We start from the raw sequence: 12941 nt of genomic DNA, 5'->3' as shown, positions 1-12941 counted from the left end.
CAGCTACTGAATCTGTTGACCATGTCTGCATGCTTTTATGCATTGAGTGACTGCTATATGATTGGTTGATTAGATATTTGCATTATCAAGCAGGTCATATGGGCAGCTGTTGTGTATCACAAGTCCTGGTTATGCAAAAAATGACGCTAAGCAATTTCCGAAGAGTATTGATAATGGCTGGGGTCACCCATCTTGTAAAGACACACTCCAGAAGAAGACAATGGCAAACCACTTGAGTTGAAAAATTTGCCAAGAGCAATCATGGTTGTGGGACCATGATCACCTATATCTTACAAAATGGTACATGATGATGATGATGTGCCTAGTAAAATGGCCACAGTGTATATTTCAAATGAGAAATCTGTAAATAGTATTACTTCAGGTCCCATTTCTGTGCTAAAGAATAACAGAAATATATTTGAATACAATAATAGTTCAATGAAAATGTTGCAAATAAGATTTCAGGACATGTTGGCCTACATACAACAGTTTCATTGCATGTGTTGCTGTCAGGAGATTTTTTTTTTCCGCTGTTGCAGATTTCTGAATTCAACCCTAAATTTGCCAATGCTTTGTCTTCAGAACCTTGAGGAATTCAGCTCTTGAGAGGGCTACTATGTTGACTACTGTTTAGATTTCTTATTGTTTAATTACAGTATTTACAAATTCATAAGTTGCTTTCAGTTCACTTCTGGAAATATTCTGAGTGGGCTTGTTTGAGCTAGGAAGGGAGTTGAACATCTCAGGAATGAGGACAATAGTACAGACTATTGGTTACGAACTGTACAAATTAGATATAAAGTGAGAAGATAGGATAGCACCCAGAGGGGATGCACACCGATACTGGAGAATGACCAGTAACCTGGAATAGAAATTCTTTGGGAGAAATGCAGATAAGCTGAAAGATATGGGAAAGAATATACAGGGATCCTATGGTGGATAGACAAGGAATTGTTGCCATTTCACCACATTCCCTGTAACCTATTCTCTGTTCCCTGCCATCAATTCCCTTTGATTCACTTTTCCAGCAACACCGAGCATAACATGCAGTATCCAATTGATCTAGCGGTACATCTTTGGTATATGGAGAAAACCGGAGCAGCTGGAGAAAACCCATGCTCCTACTGGAATGGAAGTTCTTCTGGAGGAGTTCATTCTTCGATGTGATCCAAATGGTGGCGCGACGCAGCTTGCAGCGACCACTCCGGAGCTAATTATCTGTTATTTGTGAAGCGGGGTGCCATGCGCAATCATAATCAATTGAAAACGGACGTGGGAGCATGGAGGAACATCTGCAAATCTCCAGGAAGACCTTCTTCATTGCTGCTGCTGCTGCGAGGTCCAGGTCTCTGCTGGGAAGAACAGGCCCCCAGTTCTCAGGGTCGCGTTGCTGATGGCCATTGGTGGGGGCGTCTTAATATGCTCGGCAGAGGATGGTGCTTAGAGAAGCTGTGCCGGAGAGGATGGTCGGAGGTTCAACGGACTTGGAATCCGCTGTGGTCAGGTCGCTTTCACTGTGTGTTGCGTCTGCGAGGCTGAGTCGGGCGGCGCCGTGGAAGTTCATAGCGGGGGGTATTCCCTTCTGCTGTGGGCGTGGGATGACGAGTCAATCGGGACCCTGAGAACTTGTGGAAACTGTGTGGTGGATTTTTTCGAATTTATAGTCTTTTAACATCTTTAGACTATTTTCACTGTGCCCATGGTCTGTTTTTTATCAATGAAGCTATTGTTTGCACTATTGTAACTATACGTTGTAACTATGTGGTTTTGTGCAGGTCTTGTAGCTTTAGTTTTTGGTCTTGTTTTGTCTGGTGGATTTGGAGCTCCTTTCTGGGGAACACGCTAAGATGGTAGCGTGATATTAATACGCAGCAGCCTCTCCGGACTCTGGACTGGGGATTGCCAAACGTTACGTGGATTTTCTGGTGTAGTCTGTTTTGTCATATGCTTCTGTGATATCATTCTGAAGGAACGTTGTCTCATTTTTTAACTGCATTGCATTTGTGGTTTCTAAATGACAATAAACTGAATCTGAATTTATGGTAAGAAGTATTGGAAGGTAGCTCCCTGAGGTTATGGACCCAGACTATGTGGTGACTATATAGGCTAACAAAGCCAGTGTAAGGAGGTCATTTTGAAATGTGGATCAAATTCTCTATCAGAAACAATTTGCAGAAAGCCCAAGGACAAGGTGGAAGATGAGGCAGATTCTCCGGATAGCAATGACATTGGATTGTGTACAGCCCTCACTGCCATCAAGGACATCTTCAAGAAAGGGTGACTCAAGAAGGCAGCATCCATTATTAAAAACCCTGAATGTCATGGTCATGCACACTTTGTGCTCTTACTATCAGGGAGGAGGTACAGGTGTCTGAAGGGCTATATCCAATGTTTTAAGAAAAGTATCTTAAAAGGATGAATTTGCCTTTAGAGTGTTATTAACCACAGATGGAAATTACAATATACTCAGATGAACAACTACTGTACGTCACAGTGAAACCAAGGCAATGGAAGTGGGGCCAGTCAGGTACAACCTTGCTCCATATCCACTCATCTTCAGCTGACTTTCACAGACTTACAGTAGCCTATGCTTGGGATCAGGCAGGATGCACTGACCATTATTTGTAAATGAGAAAAAATGTTCTAGGTAAATCTTACTGTTTTCTTCATAGACACTGAATATTTCCACAGTTCCAAATGTTGCTGTGCTAACAAACAGCCTCCAAGTTTATTTAATGTTCATTGGACTCCATATGCTCATCTGTCCTGGGTGTGCTATTCTGTAAATTTTACCCTTGCAGAGTTGTTTGGTGAATTTTCCTCTCACTTCCTCAGTTTGCAGATCTTCCCAAAAATTACAATCTGGTGACATGGAAATTTGAACATCTGAACTATTTCACTAATGTGCTGTTGCAAAGGAATTAAAAGTAATATTCACCGCTTTACATTTGTTGACAAAGTCTTGACAACAATTTGATACTTTGGTGTTGGTGAAGCTGAAAATCACTTTATTTTGGAGACGGAGTGCTAAGTTCATCTTGTTATAAACCAGGTATGCTGTATGGCTCTTATTCCAGCGAGTTCTATTTCATTTTTCTGCCAGGGCAAGATCTTCCACAGATGCGATTGATTCGATGAGCATTTGCAATATTTCTTCCCAGAGCACTTTCCTTTGTGTTTCCAGGCTGTCTCAAATCCAGTGGCTGAATATCAATAAATCAAGCTGTATTTTGTCTCAAGTAGAATTGAATCTTCAGAATATAGGACCATCAGATTAAAGCTACTGCAGTTGTCTGCTGACATTGATCTTTGCTGAACAGTTGTTCGGATGGAGCAGTGCTCTGAATTCTTCAGCATTTTACAAGGTTCTGAAATCCTTCAAACAGATTGTGGAGAGAACAGATGATATAAACTCTGCAAGGTTAAATCTTGATTGTAAATGGAAAGTACTACTCCCTCAGAATTTGCGTGGATGATTGTGTGCCTTTGAGAGCTTACTGAGCCCTCCTAAACTAGAAGTCTTGGATGAACCAACAGATTCAAGACTGGCAATTCGGATCCCTTCAAGAACATAGAACATAGAAATTTACGGCACATTACAAGCCCTTCGGCCCACAATGTTGTGCTGACCATGTAACCTACTCTAGAGACTGCCTAGAATTTCCCTAGCACATAGCCCTCTATTTTCTAAGCTCCATGTACCTATCTAAGAGGCTCTTAAAAGACCCTATTGTATCTGCTTCTACCACCGCTGCCAGCAGTGCATTCCACACACTTACCACTCTCTGTGTGGAAAAACTTACCCCTGACAACCCTCATGTTAGCCATTTCAGCCCTGGGAGAAGCCTCTGGCTATCCACACAGTCAATGCTGCTCATCATCTTAAACACCTCTATCAGTCCACCTCCTCTGTTGCTCCAAGGAGAAAAGGCCAAATACATGCAGCCTATTCTCATATGGTATGCCCTCCAATCCAGGCAACATCCTTGTAAATCTCCTCTGCACTCTCTCTATAGTATCCATTTCTTTCCTGTAGTGAGGTGGCCAGAACTGAACACAGTATTCCAAGTGGGGTCTGACCAAGGTCGTGTATGGCTGTAACATTACTTCATGGCTCTTGAGCTCAATCGACACCATATGTCTTCTTAACACTGTCAACCTGCCCAGCAGCTTTCTGACCACGGACTTCAAGATCTCCTAGATCCTCCACACTGCCAAGTGTCTTATCATGTATATTATATCCTGTCTTCAAATTGGACCTACCAGAATGAACTACTTCATACTGGGTTGAAGTCCATCTGCCACTTCTCAGCCCAGTTCTGCATTCTATTGATGTCTCATTGTAACCTCTGACAACCCTCAAGACTGCCCAAACCACCCCCAAGAAGTCCAGGTACAACCCATGGAAAACCAACATGAGAGCGAAAAGCAATTCCATGTTAAGTTGAAGATACAATTGGATGTACAACAGCTATGGATGCTTCACACCCTGATGAGCTCAATGCCTTTTATGTAAGCTTAGCCTGGGAGAATATGACCTAATCTGTGCAAATCCCTAGATAATCTGGCAACCCCTTGTTTGGTATCTCAAAAGCAAACTTCAGAGCCACTTTCAAGAAGGTGACCCCCCCCCCATTATGATTAAATCCTAGTAAGTAAATTTATTGTCAAAGTACGCATATGTCACCATCTCCAATTGTGAGATTAATTTTATGGGTATTCACAGTAAAAACAAAGAAACTCTAAAATCAATGAAAAACTGCACACAACAAGACAGACAAACAACTAACATGGAAAAGACAAAAAACTGCAAGTGCAAAGAAAACCAATAAGACTAATAAATAAACAAGCAATAAGTATCGAGTACATGAGATGCTGGAGTTCTTGAAGTTGAGCACTTTGGTGGTGGGAACAGTTCAATATATAGTTACATGAAGTTGAGTGAAGTTATCCCCTCTGGATCAAGTGCCTGATCCTGAACCTGGTAGTGTGGGTCCTGAGGTTCCTGTTCCTCCTTCCTGATGTCAGCAGTGAGATGATGGCGTGGTCTGAAAGGTGGAGGTCCTTGATGATGGATGTTTTTCTCCTGCATCAACGCTCCTTGTAGATGTGCTCAGTAGTGGGGAGGGTTTTATTTGTGATGGACTGAGCTGTATATCTAATATATTTTGTAGGCTTTTCTGTTCGAGGGTATCGATGTTTCCATACCAGACCATGATGCAACCAATCAGTATACTCTCCTCTGCGTATCTACGGAAGTTTGTCATTTTAGATGACATGCCAAATTATTGCAAACTTCTAGGAAAGCAGAGGTGCTTCAAGCTTTCTTTGTCATGGCACTTGTGTGCTGGACCCAGAAAAGATCCTCTGAACTGATAACATTGAGGAATTTAAAGTTGCTGACCCTCTCCACCTCTGATCCCCTAATGAGGACTGGCTCATAGACCTCCAGTTACCACCTCCTTCAGTCAGTAATCAGCTCCTTGGTCATGCTGACATTGAGTGAGAGGTTGCTGTTGTTGTGGCACCTCTCAGCCAGATTTTCATTCTCCCTCCTACAGTACATGCTAATTCATTACCACCTGATTTAGCTAACAATTGCAGTGTTAGCAAACTTAAATATGGCAATTGGAGCTGCTTAGCCTCACAGTCCAGTCATTAGTATAAAGTGACTAGAGCAGGGGGATAAGCATTTGTGGTGCATTTATGCTGATGGTGATTGTGGAGGAGGTGTTGTCAATCTGAACTGACGAGGGTGTTCAAGTGAGGAAATTGTGGATCCAGGTGCACAAGGATGTAATGAGGCCTAGGTCTTGGAGTTTAGTTTTCAGGGGTATCAGTATTGAATGCCGAACTGAAGTCAATGAAGAACATTCTGATATATGCTTGTTCACTATGCAAGGTTGAGTGAAGAGCCAATGAAATGGCACCTGCTGTTCACCTGCTTTGACAGCAGGCAAACTGGAGTTGATCCAAGTTGCTCCTCAGTTGATATGTTTAATCACCAGCCTCTCAAAGCACTTCATCACAGTGGGTGTAATTGACGATGTTGTTCATATGATCGACACCAGACTCTGTAAACATGTAAAAGATTGAAAGAAAAACACAAAATGCATTGAAAGGTCATTGGCTTCAAATGTTAACTCTACCTCTCCTCCCATTGATGCTACCTAACCTTGTGAACCTCTCTAGCATTTTCTATTTATATTTCTGAGAATACAGATTTTTGCTTTTCTCTCTTTGATGCAGCAAATAAAAACGTTATACTCTGCTTCAGACGTATTTTCCCTTTACCAAGTGTTTTCAATGCTGGTGGTATATGCTATAAATTCTAACCTGTTGTACAAGATCTGCTCATGCTTCCTATTCAACTGTATCAGCAGGTTCAAGTGTTCACTTCCAATGCCTATATGTCCACCTGTATCACTGGACTATCTTAAGTCATCAAAGTTCATTAAACACTCAAGTTTTGTTTCCTGTAGATTTTGAAATTGTCTCCTATAGTTAAGAAACCTTGCTCTTTCAAGGTTTGACACTGTAAACAAATATGAGGGAGAATATTTGTTTGGCTTGACATGCAATGATGTACATCAGATAGATAACCAAAACCTTGCATTTATAATGGTTAGCTATATTTAACCAACATTACTGCAAAGCATGTTAGCTATATATTTATTGTTGTCTAATTATAAATTGTCCTATGTTTTTCTTCATTACATTGGTAATTAATTTTAAAATTGTTTCATGCATTGTAAAATGCATAGGGCCACACAAGGCCAAAAACTCAAGGCAATGATAAGAAACAGGTAGCCAGCAGCCAGTTGAAGGGGGCTAAAAGAAGCAAGCAGCCATGGAAATACTGAAACCTCATTTGGCAATGGGAGATGGGACTTCCGGTCAACATGGTGTTGAGCTGCAGTTTCCATCAAGGTTGTAGCTCAGACATAGTTGTTTTACTTAGGTTCATAGGGATGATTTTGAGGACAAAGGGCGGAGTCAGGGATTTAGGATCAGTGATGCTGGGAAGTAGAAGTTTGGGCTGAGTCTAGCCCTCTGCTCCACATCCAACGGCCAGTGATGATGTTGCCTTAGGACATCTGGCCCAGACAACACAGTGAATGAAGACCAGCATGGACAAGGGCTTCTCATCAGTTGATCCAGATCAGTATGTCCCCCACAGGATCAGCTAGATGAGAGGTCCATGTGGGCAGCAGGTGTGATGGCCAGTGAACCCCACCCCACCCCCCCGCCAAGATACATGAGTTGGCGAGTCGGGAGTTAAAATCCTGAAGTTCAGAGACCCAGCATTAGTGAGTCCAAAGTTTGAGGCTTGAGTTCAGGGTCCTGAGTCCAGAGTACATAGCCATAGTTTGAGGTACCATCATTGACAAATCCTGGAGTCAATCAGAAGTCTGAAGGTTGAGGCCCGATGGCCAAAGCCGTGAGTCTGTAATTCCAATGGGGAAGTCAGAGACCATTGTCTGCAAGTCCAGAGGCTGGAGGCCCAGCATACTGTGTGATTGGAGGTGTGTGTGGAGGCTAGAGGACATTCTATATTGGCAATGGCATGTACTGCCACTTGTGGGCTGCCCCAGCTCATCCTTAGATGTGTTAGTTCTTAATCGAAACAATATATTTCATTGTATGTTTCAATGTACAATATCCAGATAAATAATTCTGAATCTGAGAGCTTATAGATGTCAGAAACATTATGTGCTTTACCTTTTCACAGAATATTTAAGGAAATATGAAATGAAGAGGGGAACGTGATTTAAAAATAACATATTTAATCAACCAACAAGGAAGTTTCTCCACCTGTCCAGCAATAATTCAAATAATAACAATAAATATTGAATTATTATACTTTTGCATTTGAAAACTCAGCATTATTCTCAAGAATAAATAGCTCTAAATGATAAACTGTAAAAGTAAGCAAATATTGCTGCCTGTACATCTCAGTAATTAGAAGATAGTTCTATTAACTGTTAATCATATAAGAGATATTCTGTACTTAGTACATACATACTCTATAAACCAACAATTTCTGATTTGAGTTCTAAATAACACAGAGAATTAAAATGCCTCATTTTGCTTTGAAGATTGTGATTCTGTTGTGGTGTTCCTTCGCGTCCATTTCAACCGGCTGCTTGTTCCTGTAGGATGTGCTGATGTACCACCCACGGTACAGAGCCGACTCAAACTCAAAGTACTGGCCTGCACTTGAAGCCTTCTTGAAGAACACGAAGCGAAGCAGGTCAGTGGCACTACTGATATTTTGCAAATTCTGATCCCATTTCTGTGCAAATAGATGTCAGAAACAAAGTTAAGTACAGTTACATGTCAAATGAGAAAGCTATAAATAATATTACTCAGGACAAGCTGCCTCCACATAGCAGGTGCTGAGCATGTGTTGCTGGGATGGGATTTGCGCCAGCTGCATGTTTGTAAAGACAGCTCTAACCTTGCCAACCCTTTCAGTGTTCAAAGTGTTCAGACTGGAGAGAACTGGGATGCTTTGCTCTGTTTAAACTTCTCATTGCTTAATTATCTATCGTTTATAAGTCACTAACAATTCAGTTTTGAAACTGTTCTGAGATGGCTGACCTGAATTAGGGAGGGGACATAGATCTCAACATTCCAGGATTGGGGACGTAAGTACAAAGTACTGACAACTGACCACACAGGTTAGGGTACTAAGTAAGGATTTAGTTGGGATATCATTCTCCAGTCAAGAGCTTTCAGTTTCAATAATCAGCTCTGTAGAAATGTATTTTTTTCATCTTATGAATGAGAGAGAGACCATTAAATCTATCTTCTCAATGCTAGCTTCTGATTGTGCCATTTTACTCCTTTTTCCAATAATTTATTCTTTGTTCTGTTCCTTGCCATCAATTCACTTTGATTTTTGTGCTAGCTAGCAAAACCCTGGGTAACATGCAGGGGACAATTAACCTGCACGTCTTTAGGATACAGACAAAAGTGGAACACCTGGAGTAAACACACATCCAAACTGGAGATGGCCAGTACCCTGGAATGGAAATTCTTCAGGAGGAATTCAGTTATGGTGAAAGGTGTTGGAAGGTTTCTCCCTGAGGTTATGGAACCTGAATATATGCTGGATATAGGCAAACAAAACCAATGTAAGGGAGATGTTTTGAAAAGTGGATCAAATTCTCTTTCACATGCAATTTGCAGAAGACCCAAGGAAAAGGTGGAAGCAGAGGCAGATTCTCCAGACGACAATACATGAGACTGTGTACCAGTCAGTTAACCACGTGCATACATAATTTCTTACCTCCACCCGCATCCTGGGATTGTCTGGTGGCCCTGAGCACGAGAGGAACCTATTCTGATTGTTTATTCCCAGAACAACTGGCAAGTAATTTACTTCACTGGCAGTTGCCTTGTAGTACCTCACATTCAGCGTTACTGTCAACCAAAGGAGGGATATTTTAGCACAGTCATCAAAATACATATATGTTCATATCAATAAAAGTACTGCAATGTGGTAGCTACTTTATTTGGAGTTATAACCAAGCTATTCTTTGGATCTAAGTAAACTAAGGCCATGAATGGAGCATGACACATTGGTGCGGGACGACTATTCAGACTCCCATTCCTACCCATGATTCATTCATAACTCTGCTTAGCACTATGTTGCTATTTCAGCTGGAGAAGCATGCTGATGACAGTGTTAAATAAAGTGTCACAGCCTGAAGGCAGCACATGTTTAGGGAGTTAAAGGTATGAGAGGGACATGTGAAAAGGAATTGATTTCCTCTTTTGTGTGATGTTCCTTCCCATTCGTCATAACACCTTGAAGATTTAGATACTTCTGCCAATCTTTCCGTATGTTAAGTACAACAGAAAAGTGGGAGCATAAAGTTTACCCACCTTCATCTGATGGCTGCTGCAAGAACATGGCCAGGAGTTGGAAGTTCTCTGATAACTTCAGGCATTTGTCTTGTTCATCCCTCACCTGCTGACACTCAGTCTTCATGAACCTGTAGGAGCTGGGCACCACTTCAGCATCTTCATAGTTGGTGTAGGTGATGGCTTCTGTTGGCATAAAAAAGTATCAGTTATTGATTATAGTATATTAACAGATTAAACATAAATGAATTCCTGGACCCAACTATTTCTTTAATATTCCTGGGCATTGTCAGTGCTGGCAAATCTGAGTGTATTGATTTGAGGTATTGGCAGTTCTGAGTGTATTGATTTATCGTGGTTGTTCTGTTGAACGTAGAACATTACAGTACCATATAGGCCTTTCAGCCCATGAAATTGTGATGTTCTTTTAACCTGCTGTGAGATCAATCTAACCCTTCTGAATAACTCTCCAATTTTTTATATATCATCATCAATGCCTATCTTAGATATTTTTAAAAGGTCCAAGTATATCTGCCTCTGCCACTTAGCAGTGTGTTCCACGTATCCACTACTCTCTTACAAAGACCTTACCTCTGACATTCCTCCTGTACTTTCCTCCAATCACCTTAAAATTATGCTATCTTGTATTAACCTTTTCTGCCCTGGGAAGTGTTCCTGGCTATCCACTGTCTATTTTATCATCTTGTATATCTCTGTCAGGTCACCTCTCATCCTTCTTTGCTTCAAGGAGAAAAGCCTTAGCTTGCTCAGCCTTTCTTCATAAAGACATGCTTTCTAGTCCAGGCAGCATGCTGTCTCTTTTGGTTTTTTTTTGATAATGTGGTGAACTAGTGTGCCTGTCTGGACACGCCCCCTGCTGACTGCTTCTGTGGCTCCTCCCACAGACCCCGGTATAAAGGCAATCGAGGCCTGGGGCCGGCTTCTCAGTCTCCAGGATGTAGTATGGTCTTCACTCACTGCTGGTTCCTTCTTCCAGTCAATAAAAGCCGATATCTTGCCTTTACGTCTCAGAGTGAGTTATTGATGGTGCATCAGATAACTTTTCTGCTCAGATCTTTGTGTGAATGGTACAGTTCTGCATTTTGTAGAAACTCTCATGACACGGAATGAGCAGCAGTGAAGGCTCAGTGTCAGCAGAACCACTGGCATCACATTGGAAACACTGCTTCCAATTGTAACTAATCATGACAAACAGAGTAACAATACTGAAAGGAAAGATCAGCTCACCTTCTACAAGTGCATTGAAGTTTCCAAGCAAGTCAGTATCTTCAAAGCAAGTACTTTCACAGCCCCAGCTGTCTCTGCATGGCTGCTGCAACTTCTTTTTAAATTTTTCAACAGCAAGGGCCAACATGATGGCTTTCTCCAGTGTCAGCTTTGCAGAGCCGTCCGTGCTAATGGATGAGAACTTTCCTGTGATCTTCAAGTGGTAACTGTCTGAATGGTGACGGGCAGTGATCAGTTCCATCAGACTTGGTGATGATTTTTGAAATGGGCTCTGCATAATGAGAAACCACCATTAAATCTCCCAATTCAGCTTTCACAATAATTTTAGAGGGGCTGATAGCTAAGGTATAGAACAATTGATAACCAGGTCCATCCCAAGATCTGTGGGCTAAACATCAGAGTGTTAAACTCTAAACTCAAACTGACATCATGCTTTCCCGTCTGGGTTCTCTGATACCTCATGGCAATTAAATATTTATTGATTAAAACTTGCACCAATTTTAACAAAAATATCTTCCCCAAAACTTATTCTGGTATCATATCTGTAATTCTTACCTCGACCCTGGGACAAGAAGTAGGAGATATTGTATGACAATCCCCATTGTGCCAGTAACTTAAGGATCTGTAGATGAAAGTCTTATTTCAGTCAATTTATATGGAAAAGGGTAGATCACCTTCAGTAAGTTATTAACCATACATGAAAATCACAAATGCAAGAGATTCTGTAAATGCTAGAAATCCAGGGCAACACAAACAAAATGCTGGAAGAACTCAGCAGCTCAGGCAGCATCACCTAGCCTTTCTTTAACATCTTCCCCCTTCTTTTCCAGTCCCGATGAAGTGTCTTGGCCCGAAACATCAGCTGTTTATTGATTTCAGTTACTGAAATAATTAGTTACGTATTGCCCTGAATCCTAGGCAATGGAAGTGGGGCCAGTCAGATAACCCTGCTCCACATCCACTTGTCTGCAGCTGGCTTTCACGCACTTACAAAATAATATGTCTGGGATCTGGTAGGATGCACTGACCTTTATTTGAAAATTAGAAAAATAAATTCTAAGAAAACTGTAAATACTCTGAATATTACCACAGTTACCAAATCTGTTAATAAGCAACAGGCAGGTTTAACTTTAAGTAGACTATGCCACACACATAACCAACGTTATACTTCCTTTTCCCTCAAAAATAATGCTCAGGCAATTAAGTCTAAATATTTTCTTCAAATTGTACGCTCAGTCTTAATGATAAGAGTACCATTCTGTTGGTTTGGTTTGAGCTGAAATCAGACATACTTAGTAGCTGTAGATATATTCACTGTTCAAAAAGGGCACTAATATGATTGCACAACTGGGTTTTACATCCTAAACAAAAAGTACTGTAGAGAAAACCATGAGCTCACCTCAGGGATTCACTCTCAGCCATTGGAATTTTTAGAGATCCTGTCTCAGTCCTCGTAATAGCGTAGCTCTCAGATTGTCAGCGTGAGTTCCTAATTTTGCTCTGCTGATGAACAGTCTCTATCCCTTATTTAAAGTTCACTGCCCTTCAATGCTCCTCCTCTAGGGTGTGGCACAGTGATTGGAAATTTTATGATTACACAGTTTAGTGAATTATCCTCTCACTTCCTCACTTGCAGATCTTCCCAAAATTGCGCCCTTATGACATGGAAGTTTGAAATTTTTTAAAAAATCAGAATTATATTACTAAGGTTTACAAAAGAATTAAAAATAAAATTCCTTTCTTTATGTTTATTTATATTGATTTGACAGCAATTTTCTATATCTATGTTTTGGAGGCTAAGAATCAAATTGTTTGATGAT

The 12941-nt window shown here is 41.0% G+C and overlaps 1 protein-coding gene across 1 annotated transcript; it reads right to left on the bottom strand.

The window, feature by feature from the left end:
* Positions 1–7824: 7824 nt before the first annotated feature.
* il1b (interleukin 1, beta) lies at positions 7825–12635 on the bottom strand. The gene is made up of 6 exons (XM_059964422.1): positions 12521–12635; positions 11677–11743; positions 11122–11392; positions 9895–10059; positions 9296–9429; positions 7825–8296 (listed from the first exon to the last, which is right to left on the bottom strand). The coding sequence occupies exons 1-6, from the start codon at positions 12541–12543 to the stop codon at positions 8084–8086; spliced, it is 873 nt and encodes a 290-aa protein (XP_059820405.1). The 5' UTR covers positions 12544–12635; the 3' UTR covers positions 7825–8083.
* Between the last annotated feature and the right edge of the window lie 306 nt (positions 12636–12941).

The sequence above is a fragment of the Hypanus sabinus genome, chromosome 1, assembly GCF_030144855.1.
Source record: "Hypanus sabinus isolate sHypSab1 chromosome 1, sHypSab1.hap1, whole genome shotgun sequence".
Taxonomy (NCBI): Eukaryota; Metazoa; Chordata; class Chondrichthyes; order Myliobatiformes; family Dasyatidae; genus Hypanus; species Hypanus sabinus.
This window is presented reverse-complemented; position numbering and strand designations above follow the sequence as displayed.